The sequence below is a fragment of the Carassius carassius genome, chromosome 20, assembly GCF_963082965.1.
Source record: "Carassius carassius chromosome 20, fCarCar2.1, whole genome shotgun sequence".
Lineage (NCBI taxonomy): Eukaryota > Metazoa > Chordata > Actinopteri > Cypriniformes > Cyprinidae > Carassius > Carassius carassius.
The window spans coordinates 20,538,833-20,561,848 of NC_081774.1; the positions used below are offsets into that span (position 1 = coordinate 20,538,833).

A 23,016-nucleotide genomic window follows, 5' to 3' on the forward strand; every position below is an offset into this window, starting at 1 on the left:
AATTTATCAGAAATATTGTCTGAAATTAATTCATAAAACATAAACAGTATAATTAGTCAGTTTAATACATATATATATATGTATATATATATATATATATGTATTATAATTTATTCAGAATACAAGTTGTTTTGCAATATATATATATATATATATATATATATATATATATATATATATATTGCAAAACAACTTGTATTCTGAATAAATTATAATGTGGACAAAAAAATGATATTTCTTTAAAAAAATTAACAATAATAATAATAATGAATTACCAATGTCATGTTTAATGATGTAGCAATATTATTATTAACTGCTGTCCTCTTTCACAAAGAGAAAATGCAGAATATGCATACTTTTTAGCGACACACATCTGTTTGTCTAAAAAATACTGGAAAGATATTGAGATTTAGATTACACCCGGTACCATTGGATTTATTTTTTCAAATAAATTTAGACATATATTTATTGCACAGCCCTATTTTGGACACCATTGACTCTTATTATATGGACAAAACACATTTTTCAAAATACCTTCTTTCATGTTCCACAGAAGAAAGTCATGCAGTTTTAGAACGACATAATAAATGTTGACAGAAAAGACCAAAATTTAGACTACTTCAGCCATATGGTCTACTTTTACGAACCACATACTGCATTATTTGGGCAGAAGAAGCTAGGATAAAATTTATAAAAAAATAAAAATACAAATAAAAACCTTAATACAGGTTTAAAAATTACATAGGCAACACATTCCTGTAAGTGTCGATTTTTTTTAAACCATTTTCTCTAGGTGTTCTGGTGGCTTTTGCCAAAAACGCTTGAGTGTGTGCTTCTGGCCCTGTCACTGTCGCAGCTGTGATAGCGTTCATACAGAGCGTGAGTCCTGTTACCATCTGAACGCCCATCTGAGCATCCAGGACTTTCTAATATGTAAACTAGCAAACGTCACATCCACAATATGTTTGCCTGCCTGCTTTGCATCTCCTTTGGGGAGAACGAAGCAGTGGGCGATGAGCCAACTACTTTTACCTGTGACACTGTCACTGAGAAACCACCTGCAGAAATCGTGCAGCCAATTACACTTTGGATATCAATAGTCAGAATTGAAACCGATGTGCTATCAGTCTAGTAAATAATATTCCTCACATTAGCTTATCAAACACAACCCTGATATCTCCCTGTGTTCAACATGTTTACCAAACACTCAATGCCTGCAGACGTGTCAGCGCCCACACGCCGAATGATCTGTCGCAGTATTTGAGTTTGTTTTGGGGCACATCAGCGAGAGCGCTGTCCCAGGATGCATCGAGGGCCCGGATTTTCTGCCGAGGTTTGTGAAAGGATGCATCACTGAGAGTGGCAGTCGAACATAAACACCTCTACCAAGACGAATATGCTGAAGAAAAAAGGACAAATAGAACAGCGAAATCCCCAATTCACAATCCCCAATATTCCCCTTTCTATCAAAAGAGCCGTATTCGTTTCGCTAAGGCTTCTTCTATGTGACACGTCTCTCTCTGTTCAATAAAGCTGACTTTCCGTATCTTCACTAGTTGCCCTTTCATTTCTCAGTGCAGGGACTGTTTTTTCTCTTAGCTGGGAGAGTGAAAAGCAGCCGAGTCCCTGCAGGTGAGGGGGAGCTTAGCATCCATCATGGCTTTTTCCTGTAACTCAAAGCAAACTGTCATGTCATGTCAGAAGGATTGCCTGTGCTACTTGAGTGCAGCGCCAGCGACTTGTTTAGCCGAGTTCTCTCTCTCGCCGTGTCGCCAGACACAAACAGCCATTTTCCTGCTGCCAGGTGCCGAGTGCGTATGACTCGCTTCACAGCATCTGTCTGTCTCTTTGAGGAGCCATCTTGGGCAAAAGAGAGCTGAAGTAAACACGTACGCATATTCACTATGAAAGCAACGTGTATATGCACACTCTGTTTTCACTCAACCTTTATATTTAATCAAAAGAGCCTGAGAGGTGTCGGGTCGCATAAGAAAGTCACCAGCTAAAAACACATCGTGAGAGCCAGCAATGCCTCCTGGCATTAAAAGAGGACCTGTCTGAAGACCCATTCGCACTGACTGTGATTTTAATCGCTGAAGGTCGACAGTTCACTGTACTGTTGTCCGCTAGCAGACATTCCTGCTGCTGGATGCCCTAGTGTTACTGCATTCGCAACTGGCTGTAACCTTCCAACTGTATAGTCAGTGCAAATTAATGTTTTTTTTATTATTTTTTTTTGCCAACAAATCAGTTTTGCAAAAAATTCACAATCTGCAGGGGACAGTTTTTGATTGGATATAAATTACAGCAGTGCGTACTGTAATGCATTATATCACATCAGGGGTTGGCAGTAGTCACGTATATGTACTTTATCTGAATAGTTTTATTTTGGAAAATGTTTACTTGTTACATTCCAAAGCATAATATCATAATTTTTATTAGTGGTTGACCGATATATCACCTTGGCCGATATATCGGATGATATTTGGTGTATTTTTAATATCTGCATCGGCCAATAAGTTTTTGTGCTTTTGACAGCACTGACAATGGCAGCGCCACAGCACATAGTGCTCACATTCTCCCACTTGTTCACTGTCCTTATTCAGTTCTGCCTAATACAGATAGAAGTCTGTCTAATAATCAGATAGAACTGCTGAACAAATGAATAAAAAGATATTATAAAAAAAGTATTATTACAATATTGCTTTTATATTATTAGTTACAGAAAGGCAAACATAATACTTTTTCGTTTGCTGTCAGCATTCAGCAAATACACATAATCATTTAAACAACCCTTTAAATGACTAATGAAAATTTAATTTCACAAATCTTGCAGTCGAATCCAGCTGTGAGATCTTGTGAAGTGTGCATTTGTATATCATCTCATCGTGTGTGCTCTGCTTGACAGTAGATCCATGCATATTGAATCCAGACAGGAGGAGAGATCAGCTTCACTGGAGACATGCAAACTTTAAACTGGAGATTTTAAACTATGCTGATTTATGCATTAGCGCACTATCATATTCATGTCATTTTCACTGCGTGCTGCAAGTAAAATGATTGTTACCTTGGCTTTAGTTGAAAAAATATGATTCCCAATGCATACAAAGTTACCAGATTACAGAGTGCCCTGTTGGTTATAATGTTTACTTTCTTTTTGTTTATATATTTTAAAATATTTATTTGTGAAAAATACTGTAATAGAATTATAGAATCAGGAAATTGTCATCTAAAGTATGTTTATCTTACACATTTATTTGCGATATAATTTATTGAAAAAATTTCAAACATTATTTAAAATAAATAAAAACGATACTTAAATATATATATACTATAAAAATATATATACTTATATAGAGTATATTGGCTTTATATAGGCCCTCGGCCACCCTGCTCTCTAAGATGTCGGCATCGGCTGTCAAAAAAACAATATCGGTCGACCAGTAATTTTTACTTCATTACATTTCATAAACGGTTCTGTCATGAAAATTCTCAGAGAGTTTAGCATGGTAATATACATAGCAATGTTAATGGTTTGGTCTGGGCAGAATAGATCTGCTACTCTGCTGTGGCAGAGCAAGTACAGAGACTTGCTACTGACAATACATCCACAGCTGCTGTGAGCATGTAATGAATACTGCAGATGCACATATAACATATCTGAAATAATCCAGTTGAAACATAAATGAAATTACCCTGTAGTAGCTGTAGTAGCTACAGGTGGAGCTGTGGAAGGTGGAGGGTTTCTTAAAATTTGCTGCAACTGCTACAGAAAGCACTACTCAAGTATTTAAAAGTTGAGCAGTAAATCTCATTGGTTGCTGATGTGCAGAGCAACCAATCAGCTGCACCATGTAACTCATGTGGCACCGCAAAATGACAACCAGGATGTTTTTGTTTTGTTATTCTTCTTCTTCTATAAACTCCTTAACATTAAGCAACACATCCAACAATATTTTTAGTTTTTGATTATTTAGACGTTTTGTTGGACATTCTAGTTGGAGGTACAGCTGTGTTGTTCAAACGTACGTACAGATGCAGAAGAGGGAAACACGCCGGCGCCCTGGTGAAGCTCTGTTTTGTGGCTTTCGGACTGAGCTTCCAAGCATTCATCTCGCAAATGTCTGTTCCCTTCCTAACAAAATGGATGAATAACTTCCCCTCACCCGGACCAATAAGGACTTTTCAAACTCTGCTGCACTGTGCTTTACTGAAAGCTGGCTCAGTGAAGCCATTCTGAACAACAGGCTCAATATCTTGCTGGGCTACCAGCTATTCAGAGATGACTGCATCGCGGAGTTAACGGGGAAAATGAGAGGTGGTGGACTGTGTTTCTATATCAACGAAAGTTGGTGTTCAGATGCAACAACGCTGAAAAAGGTATGCTGTCCTAACTTAGAGGCACTCATCATAAACTGTTAACCTTTCTACTCACAGTGGGAGTTTTCCTTTTTCATTTTTGTGAATGTGTACGTGCCTCCGGATGTGTGCGTAAGCACTGTGATGCAACAGGTATTTCCATAAACTGCCACAAAGCTTGTATATTTTAACGCTATGGAGTGAGAACATAATGGTAACGAAAACCTTTTTTTTTTTGTTAGTATTTCAATAACTGTTGAACGCCCGAGAGCACAATCACCTTCAAGTGGTAACAAAACGAGCCATTGGTACAGTGTACCTTGGTCTGTGGGATTTGCATTGCGAGCTCCACCCCGCTTTGTGTGTATATAAAGGAGCAGCACAAGCAACTTGCTTTCAAGCTTTCACTTCGGAGCCGAGCTCATCTCCTGCTGGTTTCACCGGAGTCTTTACAAAGTGAGTCAGCTTGTGTTGGTTCATCTAGAGCTTCCTGCCTTCAGCTCCCGTGTTCCCCTGAGTGCTTCAGCACCAATAAAAGAGCTACTATATTGACGATTGGTTGATTTTAGCTCAGTGAGAGCAGGTTGCAGCTCGGCATCAAGATGTCATTCTCGCACATATGGGGGAGCTGGGTTTGAGACTGAACGCCAAGAAGAGTGTACTTTCTCCGGTTCAGAGATCTAGGCGTAGTATGGGATTCGACCACGATGCAGGCACGATTGTCCCCTGCTCGTATCGAGTCAATCCTCATCTCAGTCGAGAGAGTCAAAGAAGGCCAGTCACTCACTGTCAAACAATTTCAGAGATTGTTGGGTCTGATGGCAGCTGCGTCCAATGTAATACCTCTTGGCCTGCTGTACATGAGACCCCTACAGTGGTGGCTCAAGACCAAGGGATTTTCCCTGAGGGGCAATCCACTTTTTACTATCAAGGTCACATGGCGCTGCCTCCGTGCCTTAGACATGTGGAAGAAACCTTGGTTCTTGAATCAGGGCCCGGTGCTGGGAGCTCCTTTTCGCCGTGTAATACTAGCATCAGATGCATCCCTCACTGGCTGGGGTGCAGTCATGAGTGGCTACCCTGCACGTGGTCTGTGGAGCGGTCGCCATCTGACATGGCATATCAATTGTCTAGAAATGCTAGCAGTTTATTGTGCACCTAAGCACTTCCTCCCAGAACTAAGGGGTCACCATGTGTTGGTGCGCACCGACAACACATCGGTGGTCTCTTACATCAACCACCAGGGAGGTCTGCGTTCACGCCCCTTGTACAAGCTGGCGCACCAGATCTTTGTGTGGTCCCAGAGCAAACTCCTCTCGTTAAGCGCAGTATATATTCCTGGGAAACTAAATATGGGAGCAGACATACTGTCGAGGCAGGCGCAGAGGCCCGGTGAATGGAGGCTTCATCCCGAGGTGGTGAAGCAGATATGGAGAGTTTTTGGCAGAGCTCAAGTAGACCTCTTTGCGACTCAAGAGACATCACAATGTCCCCTTTGGTTCTCTCTAGTTCATCCAGCTGCTCTGGGACTGGATGCTATGGTACAGACCTGGCCGAGGCTTCGTCTGTACGCCTATCCCCTATTGCTCTGCTCCCGGGAGTTCTGGCGAGAGTACGCCGGGACGGGGTCCATCTGTTATTAGTAGCCCCATTCTGGCCGGGCCGAGTATGGTTGGCAGACCTGGTCTCGCTCCTCGACGGCTCTCCATGGGAGATACCGATTAGGACAGACCTACTCTCACAGGCGCAGGGCACGATAATTCACCCTCGCCCGGAGTTGTGGAAGCTGTGGGTGTGGCCCCTGTGGGGGCACAACTATAAGAAGCTGGTCTCTCAACCGAGGTTGTTGAGACCCTCCTCCAATCCAGAGCTCCCTCAATGAGGAAACTGTATGCCTTGAGGTGGAAACTCTTCACCTCATGGTGCAGAAACCGCCAGCTAGACCCAGTAAACTGCCCAGTTGGTACAGTTCTGGAGTTCCTACAGGCCAGGCTCTCTGCAGGGTTGACCCACTCCACATTGAAGGTTTACGTGGCGGCCATCGCGGCCTACCACGCCCTTCTCGATGGCCAGTCTTTGGGAAGACACCCCTTAGTTACACGTTTCCTCCGCTGTGCACTGAGGCTGAGACCTCCAGTACGGTCCCGTATTCCCCTGTGGGACTTGGTTGTTGTGTTAGAGGCAATGTGCAAACCTCCGTTTGAACCTATTCAAGATATCTCAGACAGACATTTGACGCTCAAAACCACCTTTCTGTTGGCTATTACCTCTCTGAGGAGAGTAGGAGATCTGCAGGCCCTTTCAGTGGCCCCTACTTATCTTGATTTTGCACCTGGCATGACCAAAGCATTCATATACCCTCGAGCGGGATATGTTCCTAAGGTTCCCTCCATCACACCACGACCGGTAGTGCTGCAGGCCTTCTGTCCTCCTCCCTTTCGGGAGCCCGACCAAGAGAAGCTAAATTGTGTGTGTCCACCTCGAGCGCTGGATGCATACGTCCGCAGAGCTGCCCTGTGGAGAAAAACGGACCAATTGCTTGTATGCTGCGGCTCCTCCAAGAGCGGTTTCTCTGCTTCTAAGCAGACTATTAGTCGTTGGATAGTTGAGACGCCACCTATGAGACCTCTGGTCGTCCCCCGGGTATGGCGGCCTCCAAGGCCTTTCTAGCAGGTGCGTCCATGCTGGACATCTGCAATGCTACAGGGTGGTCCACGCCTTCTACTTTTGCAAGATTCTATGGCTTAGACATGCCAGTCACTCAAGGCACTTCAGTCCTCTCATCCTAAGCTGTGCTCTTCGGATACACACTAGGCAGGGGTTTGGTAGTCTGGCAGTGTTGGTACTTGTTCCCCAAAGCGTTTCGACGCAGCTCGAGTTCCTGAAGAGGAACGTCTCTAGGTTACGTATATAACCCTAGTTCCTCGAGGGAACGAGACGCTGCGTCTCGAGGCCATACCCCCGGCACCCCTGCCGGCGCTTGCTGGTACTCGAAGCTGAAGTCAGCTGCGCGGCTCGTGCCTTTATAGCTTCCTGGTTGCTTACGTCACCCCGCCCGTGACGTCGCGCTCTTCTGTGAGACAGATTAGATATGATATTCAGAGTCGCTCACGCTAAACGCGAAAAAAGTGTTTCGACGCAGCGTCTCGTTCCCTCAAGGAACTAGGGTTACATACGTAACCTAGAGACGTTTTCCTTTGTCTCACAGAACTAATATTTGCTGGCTTTTGCTTGAATATGCTCTTCTGTCATGTTTGCTTTTTTGATCATCTGCAATAGTATCGTTCCCTTCAGCTAAGATAAAGACACATTAATTTCCACACCCTATAAGTCTGGAGTGTCTAAACCTCCCTCCACTGTCTGTTTCAAGTGTCAGCTCCCAAAGTGTATCCAAAAAGTAAGATAATATGTTTAATACAGCAGATAATAATACAGATTCCACCATAATCGTTGACTGGGTTGTGTACATATGGGTATGTGGAGCAATTAAAATAGGGGTGAGACTCTTTTGGGGTAGGGGCGTTCTTGTTTTGGTGATTTGAAATATCAACATTGGCTACCAGAAATCACTCCCCACCTTTAACAGAATACCCAACCCGTTATCCGACAGCACGACTATTTTAATTTATGCACCCGACCCGTTTGACATATACATAGACTGTAACCTGAACCGCACCTGCATTAAATCTACTGCATCAGTATGCGAAAATTATTTATTTTCTCATAAAACAAAAAAGCTAACCAAACTTAGGCCTTCTAAGTTGCAGCTTTGAAGAAAAATAGACAAGATGCAGAAAACAGAACAAAGTTGAGAACATGCATCCTTTCTGTAAACAATACAAAAATTTTGCCTACATCTTGTGAACAATCTACCAAGCTATTTTTAACAAATGTGCATAAATTACATGCTTACAATTCTTCATAAATGAAAAGAACGTTTAAATATGAATTTACTGTTAAATGTGATTGTCTTTCCTTAAACTCTGTAGTGTACAGTGGGGCTCGAAAGTTTGGGCACCCATTGCGGAATGTGTGAAAATGTGAGTAATTTTCAAAAAATAAGAGAGATCATACTAAATGCATGTTATTTTTTATTTAGTACTGTCCTGAGTAAGATATTGTACATAAAAGATGTTAACATTTAGTCCACCATACAAAAAAATTGCTGAAATTATTCAAATAACCCCACTCAAAAGTTTGGGAACCCTTGGTTCTCAATACTGTGTGCTGTTACCTGATGATCCACGACTGTCTTTCTGTTTTCTGATGGTTGTGCATGAGTCCCTTGTTTGTTCTGAACAGTTAAACTGAGAACTGTTCTTCAGAAAAATCTTTAAAGGTCATGCAGATTCTTCAGTTTTCCAGCATCTTTGCATATTTGAACCCTTTCCAGCAGTTGTAACACTAATGAGCTGATGGTATTTCAGCCATCTTTTCCGTATTAATGAATCATGACTCTCTAACACATTCTGCACTCAAAGACCAGAACGTGAGTAAACAAGGACCTTCGTTTTACAACATCTTCCAACATAATTCACCATTTGGGGCGCCGCGATGTCGGCAACATCCTGGCATGGGTGACAGTTATTACACCTATTGAGACTGTCCAGGGATACCCGCGCGAGCCTCAAAGAAGAAACAAAACCCCACATTCCTAAACACACACACAAACTTTTCTTTACACTCTTTATGTAAGTCCTTAATAATATGTATTGTGAATAGGTTTGTGTGTTGCTTAAAGTGGTTAATCCTGTTATGCGAGGATTATAATTTGCTGACTTGTAAATGGGAAATGTTTTTGGAATGAATGTTCTCACAAAGAGTCATGATTCTGTAAACCTACCCCCCGACCAGGTCATAAAACTTTATGACCTAACCGACAGAACAGCAAAGCCAGATCACTGGTACCTTTTCTCATTGTATTCTAAACTGGTACCTTTTCTCAATGTATTCTAAATGTATTGCTTTTTGGTGCATTAGATGTTTTCCCCATATAAATTGGAGTATCTGCAGTTTTATCGTGTGTTAATCAAACTTTAAATGTGTGTAATTCTGCATATGAATGTAACGTCGTGTTTCTATCAGTTATACATGTTATTTTTGATATCTGTTTAATCGTCATGCTTTGACGGACTCACTTATATAAAGGAAATTAATGAAAAATGTATTAATCTGGAATTACGAACTTGCTAGAATATCACTGCTGAAATCTGATAAGCCATAACTTATTAGAGTGGGTGGTTCCCCAGAGACAAAGGAACGTTTTTCCCATTTCAGATCACGGACGTTCATTGGTTGTTCACGCAAACAGAGACATGAACCAGGCAAGCCATAAGAACTGACCCAGGAAGTTCCTCCCTGTTTTCTGCTTGTCTTCTTGCTCTTCTTCGCGCTCTTGGTCCGCTCTTCTATTGTCGTTGATCTCAGCACAGCGGCTGAGAGAACAGCCTGTTCTCATGGCTCCTTCGGGAGCTTTCATCTCCGTTGTTTTCATTTCTTTTACTTACTAAGTTCTTCTCTACACGAGGAAGACTAATTCTGAATCATTAAGTTTGTTGGACCTTTCAAATATCGCGTGATTCCGCAGCAGCCCCGGAAGACACGAAAGAATACGCCTAGCTACAAAGGACCACGCTCACACGCACGCTGGTCTGGCGAGTCACAAAGTGACCTCATGCCAGTATCATTCTCTATGGAGATTTAAATGCTGCTTAAAGTTTGTCTATTACCTTTTCAAGGTGATTTGATTCGTTGTTGTCTTTCAAGGGTTACTGTCTGTGAGTTTGCATAACTGAGCGTAATTCTGTGATCGCGCCTAATTTTCTTACCTCTCTCTCTCATCCTCTCTCACTCATTCTCTCTCTCTCTCTCCCTCATTTGGATTCCGTTATGTCTTGTACAAAGTTACTGTCTGTATTGTCGTACGCGTATTTACTCTGTGTGATTTGTAGTTTGATGTATTATTAGTTCAATTATTAAAAACCAATATATATTCATGATTGCCTCTTTCTGAAACGCTCACCTCACGAGTCAATGAAATGTCTGATCTTTAGCTACAAGCTCTTTACTTTTTAGTAACCGAAATTTCATAATGATAGGATAATGTTTTCATGGCCAGAGAATATTTTTCCTTGAATTATAAGAAGTGATAACTTTATTGAAAGTTGATAAGTTAATCTTACGGCCATTTGCTGGACAAACCATGATTTGCGGTAATTTACAGTAAGAGATATCACTATAATCAGTGTTGGGAAGGTTACTTTGGAAATGTAATAGGTTACAGATTACAAGTTACCCTGTTTAAAATGTAATAGTAGTGTAACTTTTTCAATTACTTTATTAAAGTAATGTAACTAATTACTTTTGAGTACTTTTTGATTACTTTTCTAAATTTGTGAAAATTAAAGAATAATAAATAAAAGCATATACATCAACTTAAATACAGTTATCTAATAAGCATGTGACGTATTCTGTGTAATAAACTCCTGAAACATTGGTGTTTTTTTGAAACTGCTGTCTCTGTATATGATGATAGTTTTCTCAAAATAAGTAAAATGCACATTAAGTGACACAAAGCAGTTCTAGAAATTATGTTTATGTGCTCGTGTACTCCTATATTGAGATGGCAGAGGTTGAAAACACTGCGAGCTTCAGTAGGCCTATCTGTAGTAAATGAAACCATGTCTTTGCCATTAATTTACAGGAGGGGCGGATTGGGAAAAAAATTCAGAATGGAAAATTCAAACTCATGCAAACAAATTCATGGACAAAACTATTTTTTGTGTGGACCTGACATAAAAAAGGTTTAAATCTTTAATTTGGGGACATGCAAAATAATTAAAAGTTATCTCCTGAACTGCACCTTCACTTCCATTTTTCTCTTCAGTCTCTTTATTTTGCCCTGTTATCCATCTCTCTCATGACTTTAATACTCAAGATTGAACAAAACTATACTTTACAATACAATACTCTACAATGCTACAATATCTTTATAGGAAAAAATCCTAATACTGTACAGGAGTCATGTTTTTCCCTTACAAAAAATTGCCATGCTTTTATTAGCCTATATAAAAGTAAAATAACCTTGTTTTATTTTTTGTTTTTTTTGCAAATGGATAAATAAATACATTTGTAAAATAATTTTACATTTTTGGTTATCACAGTTAAACAATAGTAACCATTTTCTCTGGATTTATAGTTAAATATTAAAATGTTAATTTTCGTAAGGGTTGTGTTGTTGCCTGTCGTAGCCCCCCCTAAACCTATAAAAAAAATCTGATTTTTTTTTTAGCTAAATTACTACTGTAACATCACAACAGATAATAATGATGTCCTTTATATAGTATTTTGAGTGATGACTGATGAGCAACGTGCTGCTGCTTGATTAAATAAATAAAAAAACAAAGACAAAAAGGCATCTTTACAGATGAAACTGACCTGAAACCCTGAACAGTAGTTCAGCTTCCCTGCTCCAGCAATCCTCTCTCATCCTCTCTCTCTCTCTCTCTCTCTCTCTCTCTCTCTCTCTCTCTCTCTCTCTCTCTCTCTCTCTCTCTCGCATTGATTACTCTGAGTCTGATCCAAACCGTTTGGCGGAGGCGCGGAGAGCGCGCGCGTCATGACTAACAATTCATGATTTATTAGAGATTTAATTATCAAATGGCAAAAAAAAAAAAAAAATTATCAAATGGCGGATTCGCAAATGATCGCTTTAGTACATTCGGCAGGCAATTATACAATAATGATATTAAATAGTGGGGCAAAATCGGCTGTCAGGCCACCGGGAATTGTCCCGGTTCTCCCGGTGTCCAGTCCGCGCCTGATTTCCACAGACACGCAGAACGTGCAGGAGTCATATATTGCATTTTTGGGGCTTTATATTAACAGACACTAGTCGATGTCATGTTTTGATTCAAGTGTACTGACCTACTTTTGATTTAGTCATCCAAAATGTGGGATATTCCGTCCGCGTTAGGCATTCCATTTTTATGACTGGATTCTACGAACCAGACTGTATTTCCGCATCCCGGAAATTATTAGGGCGGTATGTCTCAGAATAGTCAGTGCAATTTGGTAAAGAAATCAGTTAAATCTGTATGTGGATGTGTGTAAATATTCAAATGTAATCCCCTTTGTAATCGTAAAAAATTTCATAAGTAACTGTAATTTAATTACTCATTGTTTCTTAGTAACTGTAACTAATTACAGTTACAATAATTTTGTAATTAAATTACGTAACGCCGTTACATGTAACTAGTTACTCCCCAACACTGACTATAATTGATATGAAGAATGGAATATTGACATATTAATGAGTAAATTACATATATATTAATCATATTCCTGATTAATTATTAAAATTCCCTATATATCATTTGAGTTAATTATAATGTACAACCCAGTGCGGCTACACAGTGACTGTATGATTTTGAGATACATATTTTCACACTGAGGACATTTTAGGCACTCAAACACAACTATTTAAAAAGATTCAAACATTCGCTGATGCTCCAGAAGGAAACACGATGCATTAAGAGCTGGGGGTGGAAACTTTTGGAATTTGAAGATCAAGGTAAATTGTACTTAATTTGTGTACCCGGAAACATACAAGTATCTTCTGTTGCTTACGAAGGGCAGAACTAAATGGAAAAAAAATCATATTTCAACAAAATAAGACAAATTTGGCCATCTTCATCATGTTCAAAAGTTTTCACCCCCCAAATCTTAATGCATCTTGTTTCCTTCTGGAGCATCAGTGAATGTTTGAATCTTTTTTAATAATTGTGTTGGAGTGCCTCAATTGTCCTTAGTGTGAAAAGATGTATCTCAAAATCATAAAGTCACTGCTGGAAAGGGTTCAAATATGCAAAGATGCTGGAAAACTGAAGAATCTGCACGACCTTAAAGATTTTTCTGAAGAACGCTGCTCAGTTTAACTGTTCAGAACAAACAAGGGACTCATGCACAACCATCAGAAAACAGAAAGACAGTCGTGGATCATCAGGTAACAGCACACAGTATTAAGAACCAAGGGTTCCCAAACTTTTGAGTGGGGTTATTTTAATAATTTCAGCTTTTTTTTTGTCTTGTGGACTAAATGTTAACATCTTTTATGTACAATATCTTACTCAGGACAGTACTAAATAAAATATAACATGCATTTAGTATGATCTCTCTTATTTTTTGAAAATTACTCACATTTTCACAGATTCTGCAAGGGGTGCCCAAACTTTCGAGCCCCACTGTATATGTGGCCATTTGTCCTTTATAGAAGCATTAAAACTTATAAATTATATAGGCTACAAAAAAGCAAACAATGAGCACTCCAATCCAATGATGTGCAACGCTGCAAATCGAATGCTGAATTTTATTATCCCCAGTTATGATTTATGCGTGAAAGCAATACACGACAGGCTTCAGAATCATGATTATGGTAAAATAAGATAAAAGATATCTAATGTAAACAAATTATATTTGTATACTTTTACCCAAATCAATCTCAGCATGATTTAATTGTGTCACAAAGGTTAAATTAAGTCTTTCTTTGGTCAGTGCTCTGGAAGTGATTTTTTAATCACTGAAACTAAACTATTTAAAAACGAAATAGAAATATGTTCACAAAATAAAAACTAAACTAAAACAAAACTATATTAAAATAAAACTAATTTAAAAATGCAAAACTATAAAAACCTTGATCACCATATGAAAAAGTTAAACTTTTTTCAACTTTCTTGAGGTGCTGAAGAGGCTAATGTTAGTGTTGGGTCTGAGTCCGCCTTGTCGAGTCAGGGTTGAGTCCTAGTTTTTAATCGAGCTTGAGTGGGAGATATTAGTTTTTTCATTGTATGTTGTTACTTGTCTTTTATGTTACACATGACATGGACATTTTGGACACTTTTCAGAGTTCAGACAAATCCAAGTCTGAGTCCACCTAAGCCCTTCTGAGTCCAAGTTCATTCATAATTGCAGTCTGAGTCAAAGTCAGAGTCTAAGTTTCAAGTCCAAATATCCCAAGACTGCAGGCAAATCAGATCTTTTCAGCCTGACTATTAATAGCAAGAGATCAAATCTGATTTGTGTGTCTAGACATAACCAACTTATCTGCATGGCACAACACAAGCATACCCAATTTTTGATGGACTTTCAACAAATGCAGGAAAAATAGAGGTTTGCAACAGACAATTTGAAATCCGATTAAAGCAGCCAGATCATCCAGACTGTGATGCATCAGTTAAAATTTGATTGGAATGCACTTCAAATCATCTCAATATGGGGTTTTTAATAAAATTTGAAAGAAAAAAATCAGATTTTATGTGTTTTTATGCTGACAGTCTGAACTAATGTCATCATATAGTCATTGTGAATTTAAACAAGGTATACGATACTCACCAGCAGGTGCGAGTCCACTACCAAGCTCCTTATAGGGCACCCGCAGAGAAATGTCCAGAGAACGGAAACCCTCTTTCAAAGAGTGCTGTTTGTAATACTCGACCAGTTCCTGGACAGAAAAAAAAACGTCTCAAGTTTACACACTTATTGCAGGGATTCCTAAAATTTCTTGCCAGCTGAACCTCTGTGACCTAAAATATTTACTTTAAGTACCCCTGTAATTATGGATGTGCACCATAGTAATACTATTCTTTGACACACCCTGGAGTACCATGATATATGAAATAATAATCATTCAGCACTATTGTGTACATTAAAGTTTCGTTTCCTTCTTACAGTACATACTGTCAGCACAGTGTACTTTATTAGGAAAACTTAAACCATGTAGAAGAAACATAAGTCTGCAGTAGTATTGATGACTCTGATGGATTAATAGCTGGACTCCCATTATTAATTATGCTAATGAAATACAGAAATATGCAGATCAGCACATGTCCTGGTTTTTCGATAAAAAAAGCTCAGGTCTCTGCAGCACAGCTAGCAACACTAAATTATAGCACCCTACATATGTATTCATACGGTGATGATAGATAAAGCAAATGATGATGAAGACCATTGCTTCTGTGCAACTCAAACCCACTTACTAACACAGTCTTGAATGTCCTGCTTTCAGCAATGTAGAAGCAGCCCTCCTTGGTGAGGATCTTAATGTGTTTCACATCACTGTTGTACCTGCAGATGGCAGAGAATTACTGTAACTAATGCAAAATTGTCAATATTTCCACTTCAACAATGTCAACTTTGATAGTTTACATGGACATCAGTAATATAATTATTTACCTTATTCTGAATAAGACAATATTCAGAAGTCGTGGCCTAGTGGTTAGAGAGTTTGACTCCTGACCTTAGGGTTGTGGGTTCGAGTCTCGGGCCAGCAATACCATGACTTGGGTGCCCTTGAGCAAGGAACTGAACCCCCAACTGCTCCCTGGGCACCGCAGCATAAATGGCTGCCCTCTGCTCCGGGTGCGTGTGTGCTGTGTGTGTGCACTTTGGATGGGTTAAATGCAGATCACGAATTCTGAGTATGGGTCACCATACTTGGCTGTAGGTCACTGTCACTCACTTATATTATGATTAAGGTGTTTACAGTTGTTGCTTTTAGAATATTCCTTTCATGGCACATGTCATTATGTCACCACGCAGTGCCATCCAACGTCTCCTTCAGAATTTAATGTATAAACATATCATTTTTTTTATAATTTGTACTTTACATGGACAACAATATTCCTTCATGTAGCCTTCATGTATTCAATTTCCTTCATGTAGCCACATTTTGCGACAGGATACACGCACGGATGTAGTAAACCGTTTGACAGCAAACAAAACACATCTGTTTTAACATAAAGCATGACAAATAATTAAAGGGTTAGTTCACCCAATAATCAAAATTATGTCATTAATAACTCACTCTCATGTCATTCCAAACCCGTGAGACCTCCGTTTATCTTCGGAACACAGTTTAAGATATTTTAGATTTACTCCGAGAGCTTTCTGTTCCTCCATTGAAACTGTGTGCACGGTATACTGTCCATGTCTAGAAAGGTAATAAAAACATCATGAAAGTAGTCCATGTGACATCAAAGGGTCAGTTAGAATTTTTTCAAGCATCGAAAATAAATTTTTGTCCAAAAACTACGACTTTATTCATCATTGTCTTCTCTTCCGTGTCTGTTGTGAGAGAGTTCAAAACACAGCAGTTTAAGTGATATCCGGTTCGCGAACGAATCATTCGATGTAACCGGATCTTCTTGAACCAGCTCACCAAATCGAACTGAATCGTTTTAAACGGTTCGCGTCTCCAATACACATTAATCCACAAATGACTTAAGCTGTTAACTTTTTTCATTTGGCTGACACTCCCTCTAAGTTAAAACAAACCAATATTCATATTCATATATTGAATATTCAATATTTAATTAATGTACTCAAACAGTACACTGACTGAACTGCTGTGAAGAGAGAACTGAAGATGAACACCGAGCCGAGCCAGATAATGAACGAAAGATTGACTCGTTCTTGAGTCTAGAACCGGTTGCATTGGTTTTCGGATCACCAGTAGTTCTTTCGGACAGTTCGATTCAATAAACCGGTTGAAGAAAATGGTTCACCGGTTCTTTTGCGCTCGACCTAATGACTTCATTTGCGATGATTGCCCTTTATTCAAGCCTTCTGTTTACCTGGGCTCATAACATTAGCACAGAATCAGTTCAGAATCAATCATCAAAAGAATCAGTTCGGTTCAGACGTTCTATGTGTCAGTCTGCTTCACGCTGAATCACACATGCGTAGTATAATCAGCTCCTCGGTTCTCGAATCGGATGCGTCTGACAGAAATGGTTCTTGACTCGAGAACGAGTCATTCTTTTGTTCGTTATCTGGCTCGGCTCGGTGTTCATCTTCAGTTCTCTCTTCACAGCAGTTCAGTCTGTGTTCTGTTTGAGTACATTAATTACTCTGGGATATTGGTTTGTTTTGACTAAGAGGGAGTGTCAGCTACAAAGTTAACAGCTTAAGTCAATTGCGGATTAATGCTTATTGGAGACGCAAACCGTTAAAAACGATTCAGTTCGATTTGGTGAACTGGTTCAAGAAGATCTGGTTACATCGAATGATTCGTTCGTGAACCGGATATCACTTAAACTGTTGTGTTTTGAAATCTGTTCACAACAGACCGGAAGAGAAGACAATGCTGAATAAAGTCGTAGTTTTTGCTTTTTTTGGACCAAAATTTATTTTCGATGTTTCAAAAAATTCTAACTGACCCTCTGATGTCACATGGACTATTTTGATGATGTTTTTCTTACCTTTCTGGACATGGACAGTATACCGTGCACACAGTTTCAATGGAGGGACTGAGAGCTCTCGGACTAAATCTAAAATATCTTAAACTGTGTTCTGAAGATAAACGGAGGTCTTACGGGTTTGGAACGACATGAGGGTGAGTTATTAATGACATAATTTTGATTATTAGGTGAACTAACCCTTTAAATGCACTCAAAGCTTTCAGTAAATAAAAAATGAAACTATATATGGAATCATAACAAAGATGAACGTCTCGGTTACGTACGTAACCCTCGTTCCCTGATGGAGGGAACGGAGACGTTATGTCGAACGACATATGGGGTCTCACTTGGGAGGCCAATCATCTCTGAGTTTAAGAGAAAACGGCAATGAAAATTGGCTAGTGGATTTAACATACCTGAGCCACTCCCCGTGCCAACGGGTATAAATAGGGCGACAGGTGCATCCACTCATTAGGTTTTACGCTGAGGAGCTGAGAACGTGTTCCGGCAACAGAGACCGGTTCAAGGTTGTGGCATGGTGACATAACGTCTCCGTTCCCTCCATCAGGGAACGAGGGTTACGTACGTAACCGAGACGTTCCCTATCTGTCGGTCACTACGAGTTATGTCGAACGACATATGGGGTCCTAAAGGAAAACGCCACAACCTGAACACCGTCACAACCCTGTGGCGTTGCAATTGTCGACAAGCCCTGGCATGCCACAAAAGCTACGCTCAAGGTTGTAACCTTCCCAAAGCCCCAGCGCAAATTCACTGACCTTGGAACCGAAGGGGCCAAAGGGAGAGTACATCGCTGCTGGAGAAGGCCACGCTGCTGTTCAACCCACACAAAGTTAGTGGAAGGGATTTCAACCTTTGGAGAAAGATTGCTTCAAATCTTCCCTATTTGTTCTTACAGCTTGGCAAGATGATGGGGAAGCGAGCCTTAGGAAAAGGTCGCTACGGAGACCACATCCTACCCGTAGGGAGGTGACATGTGGAGATACTGATATGAACTGGCCCGGGGGGCAGTACTACATATGGATTGGATCTCTGAGGCAGGTCCTACCTTAGAGTAGGGATGGAACAGCTGCCAGAAGAGACTGACAGAGCTGGTCTGTCAAGGGAAGACACGGGTTTGCCACGAGGGAAACCTTTTACTCGTACTCGTAGGGAATCAAACCATATGAACACCTAGCCCAGTACAGGGGCTGACCGGAACTCCGGGCATGCTAACACCAGTACTGGGCCTGGCGACAGACTGCTCCGCCAAGTCTGACTGCCGAGGTTGCTGGAGGATGCTCGACCAGGGTACGCCAACCGGGGAACTCTACTGGAAGAAGAAAGGCGCTCACATCCCCGTGTTAGGGGGAATGGCGCAGCAAGCTTGACACCCAGCCAGTCCTTCCCGCCAATTACCTGTTACCCAACACACAGGAAGAAACTGGCTCTACACGGAGGTTGTAAAACCTCGCAAAGGTGTTGGATGTCGCCCAGCCCGAAGCTCGACAGATGTCTGCCAGAGAGGCGCCGTGCGCCAGCACACAGGAGGAGGCCACACTCCGTGTGGAGTGGGCCCTCACCCCCAGGGGAAACGGCTCACCTTGGGAATGGAGACAGCCTTCCCCTTCTGCTGACCTCCAAAGCAGACCAGGAGCTGCTCAGAGCTTCTGAAGCTCTGGGTGCGGTCCACGTATATGCAAAGCGCTCTTAAGGGACACAGCAACGGCAAGGCTGGATCTGCCTCCTCCAGGGGCAGCGCTTGCAGGTTCACCACCTGGTCTCGGAAGGGAGTGGTGGGAACCTTGGGCACGTATCCCGGCCGGGGTCTCAGGACAACGTGAGAGTAGGCCGGCCAAAACACAAGGCACTCTTCACTTACCGAAAATGCTTGGAGGTCCCCGACCCTCTTGATGGAAGTGAGCGCGATCAGGAGCGCTGTCTTGAGAGACAAGAACTTAAGCTCGACTGAATCAAGCGGCTCAAAGGGACCCCTCTGAAGTCCCGCCAGGACAATAGAGAGGTCCCAGGAGGGAACCAGGGGTGTCCTAGGAGGATGTAACCTTCTGGCAACCCCCAGGAACCTAACGATCAGGTCATGCCTCCCCAGGGACCGGCCGTCTACTGCATCGTGATGGGCTGCAATGGCAGCCACATACACTTTCAGGGTGGAGGGTGACAGCCCACGCTCCAACCTTTCTTGCAGGAAAGAAAGCATGACTCTGACCGGGCATCTCCGGGGGTCTTCTCGGTGAGAAGAACACCAATGATCTGGACGCGGGTGCCAAATGGTGCCAAAACCCCTGAGAGAGGAAGTCCCTCCTCAGGGGGATGCGCCAGGGAGGGGCTGTCAGGAGGAGCATGAGTTCCGAAAACCAGGTCCGGGTGGGCCAGTAAGGAGCAACCAACAGGACCTGTTCCTCGTCCTCCCTGACCTTGCACAGCATCTGTGCGAGCAGGCTCACTGGGGGAAACGCATACTTGCGTAGAGCCCGAGGCCTGCTGTGTGCCAGTGCATCCATGCCCAGGGGGGCCTGGGACAGGGAATAGTACAGCTGGCAGTGGGAGGACTCGTAGGAAGCAAACAGGTCTACCTGGGCTTCCCCAAATTGACTCCAGATCAGCTGGACCATCTGGGGATGGAGTTGAGACATGCGACGTGATCGTAGACCGCCCTGTCGGTTGATTCACGAAACAGCCGCAGTGTTGTCCGTGCGGACCAACACGTGCCTGTCTAGGCTAGATGCACTGCCAGAAACTCCAGACAGTTGATATGCCAAAGCAGTCGAGGTCCTGTCCAGGACCCTGAAGCTGCCTGCCGGTTGCATGTCGCGCCCCAGCCCGTGTTGGAGGCATCTATTGTGACAACAACATGCCGGGACACTTGTTCTAGGGGCACGTCGGCCCGTAGAAAGGCAAGGTCCGACCAGGGCCAAGTCCCTGTGATCGCACAACTGCTCTCGGGACGGGGCCATAATGAGCCAGTCATCGAGATAGTTGAGGATCCTGACGCCAACTTCCCAGAGTGGGGCAAGGGCGCCCTCCGCGAGCTGCGTGAAGACTCGGGGGGACAGGGAGAGCCCGAAGGGGAGGACCTTGTACTGCCATGCCTGACCCTCGAATGCAAACCGCAGAAACGGTCTGTGGCGAGGGAGGATCGAGACATGAAAGTACGCGTCTTTCAGGTCGATCGCTGCAAACCAGTCCTGGGGCTGAACGCATTTGAGAATGCGTTTCTGCGTCAGCATCTTGAACGGGAGCTTGTGCAGGGCCCGATTCAAGACTCGCAGATCCAGGATAGGCCGAAGGCCACCGCTTTTCTTGGGTACGATGAAGTAAGGGCTGTAAAACCCCGTCCTCATCTCGGCTGGAGGGACTGGTTCGATTGCATCCTTCGCCAGCAGGACAGCAATCTCTTCGCGCAAGACAGAGGCGTCCCGGACTGCCACCGAAGTCTCGAGGATGCCATTGAACTTGGGAGGTCGCCGGGCGAACTGAATCGCGTAACCGAGTCGGACCGTCCGAATGAGCCAGCGTGACGGGTTGGGCAGCGCAAGCCACGCTCCCAAACTCCGTACAAGTGGCACCAAAGGGACAGTCAACATACCTGCAGTGGTGCAGCGACGGGGAGTTGTGTCGGATGGCCCAGAAGGCATCGCGTTCCAAGTCATCACAGCCACACTCCTCGTGTTCCCGGAGGAACTGGCCAGAGACGCGTGGAGAGGCGTTGTGTCTCCGAACCGCGACCTCTTGACCGTTGGCGAAGGGGGCATCGTAGGTGAGAATGAGGAGGCAGTGCGTTGCTCATCGTCAACCCACGAGCCTTGCAACTCGGAGGAAAGGGAAATTGCTCTTTTATTGACAAAATGGGTGCCGCCGGCCATTGGACCAGCGGCGGAACAGAAAGAAACAAAAACTGAGGATTCTCCACCCGGCCCTCCTCCGGGGGAAGGAGTGGCGCTGTCTCCGCCAGCTCCTGAAGAGCAGTCTCCCACATCTCCGAGTTGCCCGTGTCAGGGCCGCTTAGTCATCTTTTTAGAGGACTTCGTAGCCGGGAGTGACACGGGGGGCGCCGCTCTCCTACGCGGGGCTCGACGCACCGGCCTCGAAGAACTCTCAGCACGGGGCGGAGCTGGTGTGGAGGACGCAGGGGGGCGTCCACGGCGACGAGCAGGCTGAGGCGCTGCCCGCGACAGAATGGTGGCCACCGGAGGATCACGTCGGGGCAAGATGTGCTGGATGGCCTCAGTCTGCTTTTGCACCACCGAGAACTGCTGGGCAAAGTCCTCGACCGTGTCGCCGAACAAGCCTGCCTGGGAGACGGGAGCATCGAGAAAGTGGGCTTTGTCGACGTCTCTCATCTCGGCCAGGGTCAGCCAGAGATGGCGCTCCTGGACCACCAGCGTGGACATCGCCTTCCCGAGGGACAGCGCCGTGACCTTAGTCGCCCGTAAGGCGAAGTCAGTCTCCGTGCGCAGTTCCTGCATCAACCTCGGGTCGGTACCACCCTCGTGCATTGATTTCAGTGCCTTTGATGTACCTGCAGGATAGCCATGGCATGCAGGGCAGAGGCAGCTTGGCCCGCAGCACTGTAAGCCTTGGCAGCCAGAGCGGCCGACAGCTTACAGGCCTTGGACGGGAGATGCGGACGATTCCTCCAAGTGGCGGTGTTTTGTGGGCACAGGTGCACAGCAACCGCTCTCTCCACCTGGAGAATGTCCACGTACCCTCTGGCTGCCCCGCCATCGAGGGTGGTGAGGATGGAAGAGGGAGACGAGCGGTTTCTGGCCGTGAAAGGAGCCGTCCACGACTTCGTCACCTCTTCATGCACCTCCGGGAAGAAAGGAACCAGGGCAGAACGAGGTTGTGAGCCACGCTCCGCACCGAGAAACCAATCATCCAGCCGCGAGAGCTCGGGGCTGGGAGGTGTAGTCAGAACATGTGTAGTAGAACATGAAAGGAGTATTCTAAAAGCAACTCATATAATCTTAATCATAATATTGTCTTATTCAGGATAAGGTAAATAATTGTGAAACTGGAAGACAAAACCAGTCTTAAGTTGCTGGGGTATATTTTTAGCAATAGCCAAAAAAAAACATTGTATGGGTCAAAATTATCCATTTTTCTTTTATGTCAAAAATCATTAGGATATTAAGTAAATATCATGCTCCATGAAGATATTTTGGGAATTTCCTACCATAAATATATCATAGCTTAAGTTTTTATTAGTAATATGCATTGCTAAGGACTTAATTTAGAAAACTTTAAAGATGATTTTCTAAATTTTTTTTTTTTTTGCACCCTCATATTTCAGATATTCAAATAGCTGTATCTCGGCCAAATATTCCAGATGATGTAAAAATCTAAATTTCGAGAGATTGACCCTTTATGGTTTTGTGGTCAAACAATTCGATTATGATGT

General features: G+C 43.0%; 1 protein-coding gene across 3 annotated transcripts in view; it reads right to left on the reverse strand.

Annotated features, from left to right (window-relative positions):
- Nucleotides 1-23,016, reverse strand: part of vav3b (vav 3 guanine nucleotide exchange factor b) — a 73,340-nt gene that overhangs the window by 3,554 nt on the left and 46,770 nt on the right. For all 3 annotated transcript variants that reach the window (XM_059502123.1, XM_059502122.1, XM_059502121.1), the window contains exons 24-25: nt 15,393-15,480; nt 14,749-14,857 (exon numbers count right to left, since the gene is read on the reverse strand). In XM_059502123.1, coding sequence (XP_059358106.1) covers nt 14,749-14,857; nt 15,393-15,480 — 197 coding nt within the window. The remainder of the gene's footprint in view (nt 1-14,748; nt 14,858-15,392; nt 15,481-23,016) is intronic.